Consider the following 16,363-nt stretch of genomic DNA (forward strand, 5'->3'; position numbering starts at 1 on the left):
GGGATGGGCAGGCACCAAGCCTCAGGAGAGGGGAGGGGAGGGAAGGGAGGCGGCTGCTGGAGGGCTCCTGGCACCTGGACTTTAGCAGGAGCCCAGCCACGGCGCGCGCGCACACACACATGCACACACACACGCAGAAAGCTGGGTAAACAAAGGGCCAGGGAGGAGAAAGAAGTCAGAGCTACGAGAAGGCAGTACAAAGATGAATAGCTGGTAAACGGATGACTTCTTTATTAAAGATCAGCACAAAGCTGGTTGCTGTGAGGCGGAAGTTAAAGATGTCCCAAATGCCCAGCTTTTCCAAGCTGCTGTCCCACTCCATCACCTCTAAGGCCGACCACTCCTCCTCCCGGCAGGACTTTCCCTTCTGCCCCCAGGTGCAGCAATTCGGTGCAATGTCTCACAGAGCTCATGAACTGCACTTATAGTTAAGTGGTTTACTGGGGAAGTGATGGGTTACAACTCTGGATCAGGATCAACTTAGAAATAATGGGATACAACTTGGAAGACAGGATACAGTTCTTCCATCACAGCAGCTTCCAACTGAAGCAGCTCTCAGCCATGCCCACAGGTAGGCCCTTCGCTCGGGCCCACGGCCGCTGGGCTCTGCGTCGCTCTGCCGCTGCTCAGTCCTCAGCGTTACACCTCCTTCTCTCTCTCAATCCCCCAAAATCTCTGTCAGGTAAACTGCTTATGTAGCGAGCTCCTTATCGATTTCAAGGTGTGCCCCTCCCTGCAAGACCACCAATTAGCCAATCCCCTAGGTAGACCACAGGTACCTTATTTGCATAGTCGCTGTCCAATTCCTGCAAGAATTTTACACACCTTATTTGCATAGTCCCACCCAATCATTTTCTGGTAGCCATAAGACCATGGCCAGAAAAGCCACATAGAAGGAGAAACCCATTGCGCCTTGCAGCTGGCAAGGAGTGGAGCAGGCAAGGCCGCAGCTCTGACTCAGATGCAAATACTGCTATAGCCACAGCTAGTGGAGCTGAGCAGCGAAGCCATGAGAAACAGGTTCTATCTAAGCAGGACACCATGCCTTCACGGGGAGTGAGGAGAGCAGCGGCGGAGGGGCAGCCTCACACCACAATCAGCACCTGCACACCCGTGTCAGCACATGCTGCCTTGTGCCTGGAGCTAACCTGTGGGCCTGTAAGGGCACAGATGGCCTGCGTGACTGTGACTCTCGGCAGAGGGCCGCTGGACACAGTACACAGCCCAGAGTGGTGGGGCTCCTGCAGCCCCACTCAGAGGAAAAACAAGTCTCGGGTACTTAGTATCCCCAGACCCCGGCACCTGCAGCAGCTGTTGACTGCTTACTGGGGCCTCAGGGTATTGCATAACCCAGATGATTGCAAAAAATCACAGTGACTTAACCATGTCCCTGGTGGGCAGGGTCCTAAAATACAGCTGACATAGCGTATTTCCTTATACAAACAGAGGACTTCCCCAAAAGTACGCTCATCACAAGAAATTTTGAAATTTCTCTGGTCAGATGTGGCCTCTGACACTGCCGCCCGCTCACTGGACCACGTGGGAGTGGCCCATTGTGCAGGGTCCTCGTGGTTGCAGGCACTTCAAAGCCAACGTGGAGGGCTCAGAACCAGAGGTATCACTGCAGCAGCTGTGGCCATGTTACCTGGGACCACTGGCACGAGCTCCAGTGGTCAGCAGGCACCTTGACTTGGACAGGCCGAGGGAGTCAGTTCTCCCCATTCCCAACAATGCTGAACCACACTGAATGCAGGGCGGACAGCTCTGATGATGTTCACAGACTAGAAACCAGCACAGACCAACTAACATGGGAGCCGTATTAATACCTCCAAAGACATCAACATAAGATCCTTTATGCCGATGAGCAGAGTTTAAAATTTAAATAGTTTTTGTTATTCGCTGCCGCAGAGTTGGCTCCAGCTCATGGTGACCTTACGTACAACAGAACAAACAAAACGCCGCCAGGTCTGGTGCCATCTCTGTGATCTTTGATATGTTGGAACCTGTTGTTGCGGTTACTGTGCCATCTCATCTCACTGAGGATTTCTCTCATTTTCCTTGATTCCCTACTTTACCAAACATGATGGCCTTTTCTAGCGATTGGTCTTTCCTGATGACATGTCCAAAGTAAGCGAGACAGTCTCTCTAACCCCGCTTCTAAGGCACACTCTGATTCTATTTCTCCTAAGACTGGTTAGTTCTCCAGCCTGGTTAGTTCTCCAGCCTGGTTAGTTCTCCAGCCTGGTTAGTTCTCCATTCATGGTATGTTCAATATTCTTCACCAAAACTGCAGCTCGAACGCATCAATTTTTCTTCGTTTTGCCTTTTTCACTGTCCAGCTTTCACACAAATTATACTGACTGGAAAGACCACGGCTTGGCCAGGCACACCTTAGTCATTGAAGTGACATCTTTGCTTTTTAGAGCTTTAAAAAGGTCTTTTGTAGCAGATTTGCCCAATGCAATATGTTGTCTGATTTCCTATTGTTTCTCTAGACAATGACTGTTAATCCGGGTAAAATGAAATCTTTGATGACTTCGATTTTTTTCTCCATTTATCATGTTTTTTATGGGCTCAGGTGTAAGGGTTTTCATCGCATTCAGTAGTAATCCATAGTGAAGGCTGTAGTCTTTGACCTTCGACCAGAAGTAATTCGAATCATCTTCAACAGCCAAGGTTATGTCATCTGCATAATATCACAGGCTGTTCACAAGTCTCCCTCCAACTCTGACGCCACAGAATTCTTCCTACAGTTCCACTTCTCAGGTTATCCGTTCAGCATACAGATTAAATAAGTCCAGGGAAAGGCTACGACACGCCTCTTCAGATTCTGAACCATGCAGTATCCCCTTGTTCTGTTTCAACACCTGTTTCTTGATCCATGTACAGGTTCCACATGAGCACAATCAAGTGTCCTAGAATTCCCACTCTGCACAATAATTAATAATTAATGTTACGTAATTTGCAGATCTCACACACAATTAAGCGTGTATTTTCCGAATTGTTCCAATGAAATAAAGTGCTCATACTTTCACTGCTTCAGTCCCCCTGAATCTCTCCAAAGAAGAAAACCAAACAAGGACACACGCCCAGGAATACGGAAGGGGTGGCATGCCTTCAATGCTGGCTCCTCCTCAGTAAGGACTGTGGTCTGCAGTCCTCACAGATGGGAACAAGTGTACCACGGAGGGACAAACACCGACGAAGGACCACATCGGAAAAGACAAGAACGACGCCAGAAGAAAAGAACGACACAAGCCACGCCCCATTTTAAGGCAAACAAGATAATAAGGCAGAAAAGGAGCTACAGAGGGACCATTCTGGAAGCTTCAATGCTACATGAGCCAACAAGCATCAGGGAAGAAGTAGGATTCATGAAGAAGCTGGGTTGAGGTAAAAATAGTCTAAGGTTTACTCTCTCAGGACATTCAGTGGAGTGAGTTCATCTTACCACCACCTGGTAGAGAGCTGGTTGCTCTTCTCAGCAGTGCCACCTTCCTGCTCTGATGAACTTACTACCACCTGGTAGAGAGCTGGTTGCTCTTCTCAGCAGTGCCACCTTCCTGCTCTGATGAACTTAACCACCACCTGGTAGAGAGCTGGTTGCTCTTCTCAGCAGTGCCACCTTCCTGCTCTGATGAACTTACCACCACCTGGTAGACAGCTGGTTGCTCTTCTCAGCAGTGCCACCTTCCTGCTCTAATGAGGACACTCTTGGAGAAGAACTAGCAAGACCCACTACAGTCAGGTCTCCTCTGCAGCATTAACCCAGATGACGGACAGCAATCCCTGTTCAATGGAAAAGAAGCTTTGGTTGACTCTTACCATATTTTTTCCTGATTTCATCGTGTCTTGACTTCATCTCTGCTCTCCTAAAAAATACAAAGAATTATTCTGTAGCATCAAATTACAATGTACGATGTAATTTCAAAAGATACACCTTTCCATCTTCCTCGGTCAAAGAAGTTGCAGGTGTATTCCAGGGGGTTCCTCTTGTTGCCCAGAAGGGGACCAGGTGGAGAGGAGCTCAGCCAGAGGCCACACCAGACAGCAATGGGACAACAGGCACAGTTTCTGCAGCTGCCCTGATAGCACGTCATTTAGTCTCAGTAAAAACAATTCAGATGCCTACTACTGTGCTTTTTAAAATTCTTTTCTCAGATACAGAAAATGTACTGGTCATAAAAATCTGATCATTGTGTTTAGTGCTCATGACTTGAAGGTGACTGCACAGAACATCTGTCCAGCCTCAGCACTCGCCAGCCATGACAAGTCCCACAGCCTGTCTCCCTGATCAAGTAGGGATGGTGATACCTGCCTCCAAGGGCTGTCCTACAGCTCCCACCAGCACACACTTGTAGAAGTGGTCTGTGATCAGGAAAGGCTATTCTGTCAGCTGTTAGTGGTACAGGGGGACTCTGGTCAAACCCTGCCCCTCGGCCCCCCAGCTTGGTCATTATGAACAGACGGGGCTGGACTGAGCTCTTCTGAAGCCCCTTCCACCTTGGCATTCATGACGTACAGTCACTAAATCGCACGTAGGAAAGCTCTGCAGGTCAGGTCCCACCAGCTGCAGCTCCTACTCCTACTGGAGGAAGCAGACATGGAAGATGCAGCCCATAACAACAAAGCAAACAGCCACTGGCTAGGTGACCGCCACACAGATTCTGACCCTTCATACTGTGACCCACAAAACCCCACGGGCCCTGAGTACACTCATGTTTAAAACAGAGAAAACCTGAGACTTATGAGCTTAACTTTCCACTGTCTTCCCAATCGGAGCCCCGCGGCAACTCACCTCCCTTCCTGCCGGATCCTACGCTCCTCGCGCTCCCGCATGGCCCTCTCCTCGCTCTTGTCTGGCTTGCGGCTCCTCTTCCTTCTGCAGCAGCAGCAGCAGCAAATCGCAACGCCGAGGAGGATAGCGCCTCCCACCACCGACATCGCAATGATTAACGCCTCGAAGTTCACTGGTAAATACAAGCGCCAGGTTAAAGTCGCTTCAGTTACGGAACCCACGACTAAAAGCCGCATTTCCCATCCATGGCAAAGGAGCTTAGCACACAGGAGCAGAAGTGGGAAGTCTGCCTCTGACGGGCCCTGGACCACACCCGGGACGGGAGGGCGTCTGACAGCAGGAACGCCAGCCCACGTCTTGTGGCCTGTAACATGTCTGTGGGTGAGCATGGTGAGGTTAACTTATAGCACAGGTCTTCTTGCCGCCTGATACTGAAAAGATGTTCTGGTTGGGAAAAATTTAACAGAGAGGAAAAAGGGAATATCAAGCAGTATATTCAGACTCTCCTAGAATATTTGGAGCCCTGGTGGCACAGTGGTTAGGAGCTCAGCGGTTAAACAGAAGGTTCAGCGGCCGCTCCTTGGAAACCCTATAGGGCAGTTCTACTCCGTCCTGTAGGGTCGCTATGAGTCGGAATTGACTCGACGGCAACAGGTAGGACATTTTAAACTTTTAATTTCATGGAACTCACAGAAATGGAAGTTAAGTTTGATGCAGCTTATTTTATTAAGTCAAAGTCAAAAGTATTATATTTGCTTCCAAGAGAAACGAGCTTCCTCTGGGAGACACACTAACCACTAGCTCCAGAAGGAACGCCCCTGGAGGACGAAATGGCAGTTATTTTCAAATGTGAGTATCTACCTGGTACCCAGGGGCTAGAGTACAGCTGGCTAATCAGTATCAGAAAGTTTATGATTTCTTGTCAAGACCAACCTTCAGAGACAAATACAAATTTAACACAAGTTTTAAACTCTTTTCGACTTTTCTTAAAGGCTGATTAGTTAGAGCTGGTCAAGACTTTTCTAAACTCATACCACAGCCAAGAACATCTATCGCTGCTCTTACAAACGTGTTTTTTAATCATACGGTTAAGACGCTTCCAAAGCGAACCTTCCCCTGGGCAGGGGTGTTACTCTGCGTGAATGTGTGCGCAGCAGTTCGACTTTGTTAGCTTTTCAGAGCTGAAGTTAAAAATTAGGCTGCTGCCACATAGAGTTGATAACCTCTCATCTTTTGGCTGTGGTGGGGGCGACCCCCGTCCCTCCCAGAGGAGCATTTCTGACATACTGTTAAATCAAGAAAGGTCTCGAAAATGGTCCAGTATGATTCTACTTTTGCTAATAAAAGTGCCTCCACTGAATGTCAACAGGGCTGATTTCTGGGCGGTAGAATGATGGGAAACTGTTTCATTCTATATATTTTTCAGAGTTTAACAGGAAACGCATATAACTTTCAGGGCTCTCTCTCAAAGCAGAAAGCTGCAGGCAAGTAGGGAACGTCTGAGCAAAGGAACAAGTAGAGACCAAGTAGAGACCAAGGCCCGTCCTCTGTGCAGGACGAGCCTAGAACATGGCAGGGCCCTGCTGGGACTGACCACACCTGCCCAACGCCCAAGGCTGGGCTGCTGCCCACTGACCAGGATGATTCCTGCCTACTTGGGGGAACTAGGGGAGCTCAGCAGCCTGGTCCTGCACTGCCGCAGATACCAGCAAGGACCTGGAGAACACTAGCCGGGACCCTACCAGCCTGGTCCTTCAGGTTTAGTCCCATCTGTCATTGTCCAGCACAGGACTGGAAAACTGGGGCAGAGGTGTAGGGCCTCTGGGAATCCCTCATGTATGAAGCACACGCTTCTCCACTGAAGAGTCCCTGCAGAGGTTAAACATCTGCACCCTCCTGCGAAAGACATACAAGCCTGCTCGGCCAGGAGCCAAAGGGACACTGTGTACCCTGGAGAAACACCGCTACAGTGAACAGGTCACTAGTTCCCACTGAGCTGAGACCTGCCATCCCTCGAAGACTTGCCCCGTGAGTCCTGTGGCACTGCTCCCAAATGCCACAAGAACCACAAAGGAACTCAGCAGCACAGGCTCCACCACGGGTGAGCTTAATGTCCATTTGAATTAAAAGGAAGTATGGACTGAATAGCTCCCCAGCCTCCTCCAAAACTGTGTCGGAATCTTAACCCTTATACCTATGGATACAACCCCAACTGAAAAAAATCTCTGTTATTTAATGAGGGCATACCAGCATGGGTGTCTATCCTAAACCTAATCACTCAGACAGACGCCATGTGAAGTTGTCTGCAAACAAAGGCACGCCTGGGACTATCTTAAATTCACACAGCTGAGACCCCGATGTGGACTTTTAGTCTCCAGAACTGTGAGAACATAAATTTCTTTTGGTTAAAGCCACCCATCTGTGGTTTGTGTTACAGCAGCACTAGGGAACTGAGGCGCTAGGAAAGAATAAAATGAAGTCAAGGTTATCAATCTTATAAAACGCTGGTATGCTGGACCACATCAAAATGAAGGAGCTCTGTCCATCAAAAGAGCATTCAGCATCAAGAATGAAGAGACAAGCCATACAGACAGAGAAGATATTTGCGAAGCACATATCCAAAGGGTTCGCCCCCAGAATAAGTACACAAACCCTATTAAAATAGAAAAAAAAAAAAAAAAACATACGTACCCATGCATATACATATATACATTAAAACAACTCTATTAAAAAGCGGGCACAAAGGGCTGAAAAGGCATTTCATTTCACAAGAGAATTATCACAAGGCCCACCACCTGAAAAGGTGCTCAGCATCCTTAGTCATCAAAAGAATACAGTTAAAGCCACAATGACGTAACACTGCACACCCGCCAGTGGACTACACTGTGCCGACGTAGCAGCCCACGTGCTGGCAGGGATGCAGAACAGCTGGAACGCTTGCATTGCACGGGGGCCACAGGCTGGTACAGCCACTCTGGGAAATACGGTCTGGCAGAGCCTCCTGCGCTAAACGTCAATGCCTGCTGTGACGGCAGCCCCTCCCCTAAGTGCACGCCCAGCAGGGGTGCGTGCTCACACCTGCCCAGACAAGAAGGCTTGCAGCATCACTGGACCAGCCCAGACGGCCACCCGCAGCAGATGGACAGACAACTGTGGACAGTGCACTGAGAATGGCCCACTGAAGCAGCACCGTGCACGGCTCTCTGACATGACGCTGGATGAAGTCAGGTAGAACAGTCGAGTTCTTTATACAAAGGTCAAGAACGGGCAGAACTAACCTATGATGATGGGAGGCCACGACGGTGGTTACTCATGGTGTCCAGACAAGACGTGAAGGAACCCTCTGGGGGTGCTGGGAACGCTCCAGGTATTTTGATTTGAATGGTGATTATCTAGCGGTTAGGCACTCAACTGCTAACCTAAAGATCCATGGTTCAAACCCACCCAGTGGCTCTGTGGGACAAAGACCTGGCAATCTACTTCCATAAAGATTACAGCCAAGAAAACCCTACAGGACGGTTCTACTCTGTTACATGGAGTCACTAGGAGTCGAAAACAACTCGACGGCACCCAACAACAAAACGTATAAAAATTCACTGAATTTATGTACGTGTGTATATACCTCTCCTATGCATCATATATACACACACACTCAGCACCCCCAAACTCAACAACCCTCATACTACATAAAAATGAGTTCCATACAGCAAAACTGTAGTCTGTACACACACAGAGAGGGAGACTTAAGATGTGTGTATTTCACGGGAAGTCATACTTCAGTTTAAAAAAGTCTTAATAGAAGTTAACGCTCTAAACACCACGAGTGCTCCTGTTTGGGAGCTGTTCTCTGTGGAACAGTTAGGAGGTGAAGGCTGCTGGGAGAAGATGGCCTGGGGAAGCCTCCCTAGGGTGAGGGCAGTGCAAAGTGAAGGGCTGGGCTGGGCGCATACAGGAGGAACTGGCATGGGGAAGAGATCAGATTAGGAACAGAACCACACACAGCCACACCATCCACACACAGCCGGACACCCCATCCAACACACACACACCCCCATGGAACACAGATACACACCCCACCCAACACACACACCCCACCCAACACACACACCCCACCCAACATACACACCTCACTCAACACACACACATATCCCACCCAACACACACCCCAATACCACCCCACACACTCAACCTCTGTGCCCTGACTGCATAAAGACGTGTTCCACAGAGCCAAGTACGCCACAAACTGGTTTAAAAGGCAAACTAGGGAACAATGTGGATCTCACAACGGGCAAATTTCCTTAATAAAAGAACGCTCGTACAATCAACCATAATCAAGTGGGAGGCCCGTAAGAATGAGATACTCATGTTTCCTTCTGAACAGGGATCCCTAATGGTACCTGGCCACTAACCAAAAGGCTGGCAAAAAAAAAAAAAAAAAATCCACCCAGAGGCACCCTAGCACCCTGGCAGAAAGGCCTGGTGATCTACTTCTGAAAGTCCATCACTGAAGACCCCAAGGAGCACGGTTCTACTCGGACACACACGAGGTCACCAGGAGTCAAGGTCAACTCCACGCGTCTGGGGCAGTCTCAGCACACTCCATGTAGCCCAACTAGTTAACCTGGGGAAACTGGAACTCTTACTGGAATTCAGAAAGAAGCTCAAACAGTGTCTCGTAGCCCTGGGCACTGTATGCAAGATCATGTGCACGTTGTACGTACAACTTTTTTCCTGTGAAAAGGGGCTGCAGTTTTCAAATTCTCAAAATTATCAGTGATATTCTGGCAACGCTTGCTTGCTTGCTCTGGATCCTGCATCCAGCTCGTCATCATCTGACCTCCAGTTCTTGGGGCTCGAGCCAGCTGCCTGCCATATTTCCTGCCAATCTTGGGTTCGTCTGCCTCCACAGCCGGTAAGCTAGCAGTCTGCCACATGACCTGCCAGTCTTGGGTTCATCAGCCCCTGCAGCTGCATGAACCAGGAGAAGCCTCCAGCTTAACCCATGGATTTGGGACTTGCCAGCCTCTGCAAACATGTGAGCCATTTCATTGAGATAAATCTCTGTGTGTGTGTGTATATATACCTACACATAAATACGTACACACACACATCACTGGTTTTGCTTCTCTAGAGAACCCAGCCTGGACAAGTCTCGTTCCAGGTCCTCAATTTTCCCCTCGCCTCTCCCTCCTCCCCTCTCCTCCAACTCCCAGTGAGGTTCAAGGCGTATCCTTCCACCTGCTGCTCTCTTACCCCTTTCTGATCTACAGGATTCTTTGCCCTGAGTCTGACTTGTCACTCACCAGCTGCAGATATGCTATCCCACTGCCTTTCCTCTGGTCAAAGGGACCCCTGGTGAGTGTTAATCTCTCATTTCTTTCTAAGTCTCCTTCCACATGACTCCAACTCACAAAATGGAAAGGACACTGGCAGACTGGGCTCAGAGAAAACCACACTGGGCCACGGAGTCAGAAGCAGCCACTGAGAGCTGCTCTTCACGGCAGCACATGCCCGGGTCCTGAGACGCTGCCCTCCATGGGAGCACATGCCCGGGTCCTGAGACGCTGCCCTCCATGGCAGCACATGCCCGGGTCCTGAGACGCTGCCCTCCATGGCAGCACATGCCCGGGTCCTGAGACGCTGCCCTCCATGGGAGCACATGCCCGGGTCCTGAGACGCTGCCCTCCATGGCCGCACATGCCCGGGTCCTGAGACGCTGCCCTCCATGGGAGCACATGCCCGGGTCCTGAGACGCTGCCCTCTGTCGCAGCAGCGCCCAGGTCCTGAGATGCTACTGTCCCAGTTCATGTTACTATGTTTGAAACTACTACTTCGAACTCGCTTCAAGAATATTCTACAAATCAATCTGGTCTTCTATCAGAAACGCCAAATGAACAAAGCTTTCCTATAGAACACACTGGTTATAAATAGTCAAATAGGACAAAAGACAGTTGCTAAATAGTTGCTAGATTACCTGCTGACTGGATTCCTAATGAATTAATAATACACATTATCATGAGTATAAAAGGCATTACTATTACTGTGCTATTGTCGTCAGGTGCCACCCAGTTGGTTCCAACTCATAATGACCCTTTGTACAATAGAACGAAACACAGCCTGATCCCACACCAACCTCACAGTCGTTGCTACATTTGAGCCCATTGTTGCAGCCACTGTGTCAAGCCATCTCGCTGAGGGGTTTCCTCTCTTTCGCTGATCTTCACTTTACCAAGCATTATGTCCTCCAGGGACTGGTCCCTCCTGATAACATGTCCAAAGTACATAAGATGAAATTTCGCCATCCTCGCTTCTAACGAGTATTGTAGCTATATTTCTTGCAAGACAGATTTGCTAGTTCTTCTGGTAGTCCATGGTATATTCAATATTATTTGCCAACACCATGATTCAAAGACATCAGTTCTTCTTTGGTGTTCCTTATTCATCGTTCAGTTTTCACATGCATACGAGGTGATTAAAAATACCATGGCTTAGGTCAGGCACACCTTAGTCCTCAACGTGACATCTTTACTTTCTAACACTTGAAAGAGGTCCTTTGCTGGAGATTTGCCCAATGCAATACATCATTTTCTTTGTTCTTCTTTATTGTACTTTAGATGAAGGTTTACAGAACAAACTAGCTTCTCATTAAGCAGTACACATATTGTTTTCTGACACTGGTTAACAACCCTACAACGTGTCAACACTCTCCTTTCTCGACCTTGCTTTCCCCATTACCAGCTTTCCTGTTCCCTCCTGCCCTCTAGTCTTTGCCCCTGGCTGGTGTGCCCCTTTGGTATTGTTTTATGGGCCTGTCCAATCTTTGGCTAAAGGGTGTACCTCAGGAGTGACTTCGTTACTGAGCTAAAAGGGTGTTCAGGGGCCATACTCTCAGGGTTTATCCAGTCTCTGTCAGGCCAGTAAGTCTGATCTTTATTTGTGAGTTAGAATTTTGTTCTACATTTTCTTCCAGCTCTGTCCGGGACCCTCCATTGTGATCCCTGTCAGAGCAATTGGTAGTGGTAGCTGGGCACCATCTAGTTGTACTGGACTCAGTCTGGTGGAAGCCATGGTAATTGTGATCCATTAGGCCTTTGGTCTAATCTTTTCCTTGTGTCTTCATTCTTCCTTGCTCCCAAAGGAGTGAGACCAGTGGAGTATCTTAAATGGCCGCTCACAGGCTTTTAACACCCCAGACACTACTCAAAGTAGAACGTAGATCATTTTCTTTATAAACCTTGTTATGCCAATTGAGCTAGATGTTCCCCAAGACCATGGTCGCCACAGCCCTTGGCCGAGTAATTTGGTCCACAATACTGGGGAATCCAGCACAATTTGTTGTACGAGGCCAGGTCATGGAAACGCCATATACACATCCAAACCATCATTTTATTTCTTGACTGCTGCTTCCACGGGCGTTCATTGGGAATCCAAGTGATTCGAAATTCTTGACAACTTCAATACTTTCTCCATTTATCATGATGTTGCTTATTGGCCCAGTTGTGAGGATGCTTGTTTTCTTTATGCTGAGGTGTAATCCATACTGATCTTCATCAGTAAGTGCTTCAAGTCCTCTTCACTTTCAACAAGCAAAATTTTAACATCTACATATAGCACAAGTTATTATTAAGTCTTCTCCCAAACCTGATGCCACATCTTCTTCATATAGTCCGGCTTCTTGGATTATTTGCTCAGCGTACAGACTGAATAAGTAGGGTGAAAGGATACAACACTGATGCACACCTTTCCTGATTTTAATCACGCAGTATCGCGTTGTTCTGTTTGAAAGACTGACTCTTGGACTATGTACATGTTCCTCGTGAGCACAATTAAGTGTTCTCAATTCCCATGCTTTGCAATGTTAACCATAATTTGTCACGATACACACAGTTGAATGCCTCTGCATAGTGAATAAAACATAGGTGAACATGTTTCTGGTACTCTTCTGCTTTTGGTCAAGATCCATCTGACACTGGCAATGATATCTCTCATTCCTTGGTCTCTTCTGAATCTGGCTTGAACTTCTGGCAGCGCCCTGTCGATGTACTGCTGCAAACATTTTTGAATGTTCTTCAGCAAAATTTTGCTTGCGTGTGATATTAATGATGTTGTTCAATAATTTCTACATTCTGTTGGATCACCTTTCTTTGGAATGGGCACAAACATGGATCTCTTCCCACCAGTTGGTCAGGTAGCTGTTTTCCTAATTTCTTGGCATAAACGAGTGAGCACTTCCAGCACAGCATCCTGGAATTTGTGGAAACATCTCAATTGATATTCCATCAATTCCTGAAGGCTTGTTTTTCGCCAGTGCCTTCAGTAGTGCAGCTTGGATTTCTTCCTTCAGTACCATCAGTTCTTGATCATAGGCTACCTCCTAAAATGGCTGAACATCAACCAATTCTTTTTGGTATCGTGACTGTATTCCTTCCATCTTTTTTAGATACTTCCTGTGTCATTCAATATTTTGCCCAAAGAATCCCTCAATATTGCAACTCAAGGCTTGAATTTTTTCTTCATTTCTTTCAGCTTGAGAAATGCCAACCGTGTTCTTCCCTTTTGGTTTTCTAACTCCAGGTCTTTGCACATTTCATTATAATACTTTACTTTGTTTTCTCCAGGCTCCCTTTGACATCTTCTGTTCAACATTTATTTCACCATTTCTTCCATTCTCTTTGGCTACTCTACATTAAAAAACAAGTTTCAGAGTCTCTTCTGACATCCACTTTCGTCTTTTTTTCTTACTTGTCTATGATCTTTGGCTTTCTTCATGTATGATGTCCTTGATGTCATCCCACAACTCGTCTGGTCTTTCGTCATTAGTGTTCAATGTGTCAAGTCTATCCTTGAGATGGTCTCCAAATTCAGGTGAGATATGCTCAAGGTTGTACTCTGGCTCATGTGGACTTGTTTTAATTTTCTTAAGCCTCAACTTCAACTTGCACGAGCCCTGTTCTGACTGATGATATCGAGCTTCTCCATCAACTCTTTCAACACATATAGTCAATTCAGTTTATACATATTCCATGCGGCAAGATTCACATGTCAAGCTGCCATTTACGCTGTTGAATAGAAGGTATTTCTAACAAATAGGTCGTTGGTTTTGCAAAATTCTATCATGCAATCTCCCATGTCATTTCTATCCCAAAGGCTGTATTTTCCAACATCTGATCCTCCTCCTTTGTTTCCAACTTTTGCATTCCAGTTACCAGGAATTATCAATGCATCTTGCCTGCATGTTTGATCAATTTCAGACATAGAAGTTGGTAAAAATCTTCAATTTCTTCATCTTTGGCCTCAGTGGATGGTGCATAAATTGAATAATATTTGTATTAACTGGTCCTTGCAGGCATATGGATATTATCCTATCACTGATAGCGCCATACTTCAGGACAGGTCTTGAAATGTTCTTTGATGTGAATGTGATACCATTCCTCTTCAATTTGTCATAGTAGACCATATGATTGTTTGATTCAAAATGGCCGATACCAGTCCATTTCAGCTCACTATATGCCTAGAATATCAATCTTTATGCATTCCATTTTTGGCAACTTCCAATTTTCCTAGATTCATACTTTGTACATTTCACATTCTGATTATTAATGGATGTTTGCAGCTGTTTTTTCTCATTTTGAATTGTGCCACATCAGCAAATGAAGGTCCTGAAAGCTTGACTCCATCCACGTCATTAAGGTCGACTTTACTTTGAGGAGGCAGCTCTTCCCCGATCATATTTTAAGTGACTTCCAACCTGAGGGGCTCATCTTCTGGCACTACATCTGAAAATGTTCTGCTGCTATTCATAAGGTTTTCACTGGTTGATTTTTTTTCTAGAAGTAGATGCCAGGTGCTTCTTCCTAGTCTGCTTTAGCCTGGAAGCTCTGCTGAAACCTGCCCACTATGGGTGAACTTGCTGGTTATTTGAAATACTGGTGGCATAGCTTCCAGCATCACAGTAGCAGGCAAGCCACCACAGTATGACAAACTAACAGATGAGTGGTGGGTTATTACCATACAGGTGACTAAAGCCTAGCTCCTGAAGGCCTAACTCTGACGTAAGATATCAAATACTAAACTGATACACAGTTTCATTATTCATTAGCATCACACCACATACCATTCCTGTTAGGCTAACTTTACCAATAAATACGTGCTCACCGATTTTTGGCTCAAATGTTGGTGTCGTACAGAGGGCACTGTGTGAAGACTGGAGCTCTAACATGCCAGAATCCTTTTATACCATACAATCATATTACTCACAGATCAGGAGAGACTGTACAAATGACTTATAAAGCTGAGGTCAAGATCATTTACTGAAGTTCAGTCAAAATTTCTTCCTACCGTAAGAGCAGTTATTATTATTTTAAAAGAGGCAAAGAAAAACACACCAAGCCTTCACCAGTCTTCACCAGTTTTTGAAGAATGACTGAAAGCTACAACTAAAGACTCAGGGAATGATCGCCTGCAGGCACATGGCAAAGATGGCGTTCTGGGGTACCACAGTCCTAGCCAGGCTTGCAAGGCAAGGCAGCCAGTGAGTGCCCTCTGACTCTGAGCCGGGCACAGCCCCCTAGGAGAGAGGGCCTGTCAGCCTTGAGTCAGACATGCTGGTGCATTCTGGCCAGGTCATGTGGAGTGTCAGGGAATTAGTGCTCAGTTAGCATATTAAGCTTCTGAAGAGGTTGAGCACATCACAGCTACCCCCAGCACCACATCCACAGTTACTGTGATGTTGTCTAGAGTAGGAAGAAGTGGGTAGCCACCACAACCTAATGGGCATGGCCTCAGGAGCCGTGAGCACCAACTGTGTGGAATGTGCTCAGACTGCCCGGGACACGGAAAGACTTAGACTTCAGTGACCAGCCTGATGGCCTAGAAGGCAGTCCTCCAGATCCTGCAGGGCCCCAAGCTGCACTCCTAGGCCCCATGTGCTAACACCAGCTTCCTGAATTCTTGCTGGGAGGGAGTCAAAGAGCTACCAAAACCAATCCGTTGCTGTCGAGTCAACTCCAACCCATAGTGACCCTATAGGACAGAGTAGAACCGCCCGATAAGAGTTTCCAGGGAGCTCCTGGTGGATTCAAACTGCCATCCTTTTGGTTAGCACCCATGGCACTTAACCACTACACCACCAGGGCTTCCTAGAATTCTTGCTGGGAGTCAAAGATCTATCAGGAAGGTGTTTTCTGGCAACTTATGTTGATTGGGCATACATTAGAATTTCTAAAAAAGCACTGATTTTGCAAGAAGTAAACTAAAATAATGACTTACCCCAGCAAACGCCCCAGCGTGCAGAACTCAACTTACAAAGCGACCCAGGTGGCAAGATTTTTGTAACTGGGTAGTCCAGACATGCCTTATTGGTGTTGCACCAAAGACACTGAAAGAAATAAGCATTGGATGAGCAACCGAGTGAGATGTAAAAACCACTCCTCAGCACCTCACAGCCTCCAAGCACACCACCACCTCCCTGTGAATGGCCTAAATAATCTCAGCCTCCCAACCAGTCTGCTCTCGGTCCTGTTCCTTCTACTCTGTTCTCAGCACAGCGGCTCTCGTCTGCTCCAC

The 16,363-nt window shown here is 47.1% G+C and overlaps 1 protein-coding gene across 1 annotated transcript in view; it reads right to left on the reverse strand.

Moving 5' to 3' along the window:
* Nucleotides 1-16,363, reverse strand: part of PTTG1IP (PTTG1 interacting protein) — a 36,830-nt gene that overhangs the window by 4,187 nt on the left and 16,280 nt on the right. Inside the window, exons 3-5 of the mRNA XM_049875027.1 lie at nucleotides 16,067-16,175; nucleotides 4,799-4,970; nucleotides 3,826-3,872 (exon numbers count right to left, since the gene is read on the reverse strand). Coding sequence (XP_049730984.1) covers nucleotides 3,826-3,872; nucleotides 4,799-4,970; nucleotides 16,067-16,175 — 328 coding nt within the window. The remainder of the gene's footprint in view (nucleotides 1-3,825; nucleotides 3,873-4,798; nucleotides 4,971-16,066; nucleotides 16,176-16,363) is intronic.

The sequence above is a fragment of the Elephas maximus genome, chromosome 2, assembly GCF_024166365.1.
Source record: "Elephas maximus indicus isolate mEleMax1 chromosome 2, mEleMax1 primary haplotype, whole genome shotgun sequence".
NCBI classification, from domain to species: Eukaryota; Metazoa; Chordata; class Mammalia; order Proboscidea; family Elephantidae; genus Elephas; species Elephas maximus.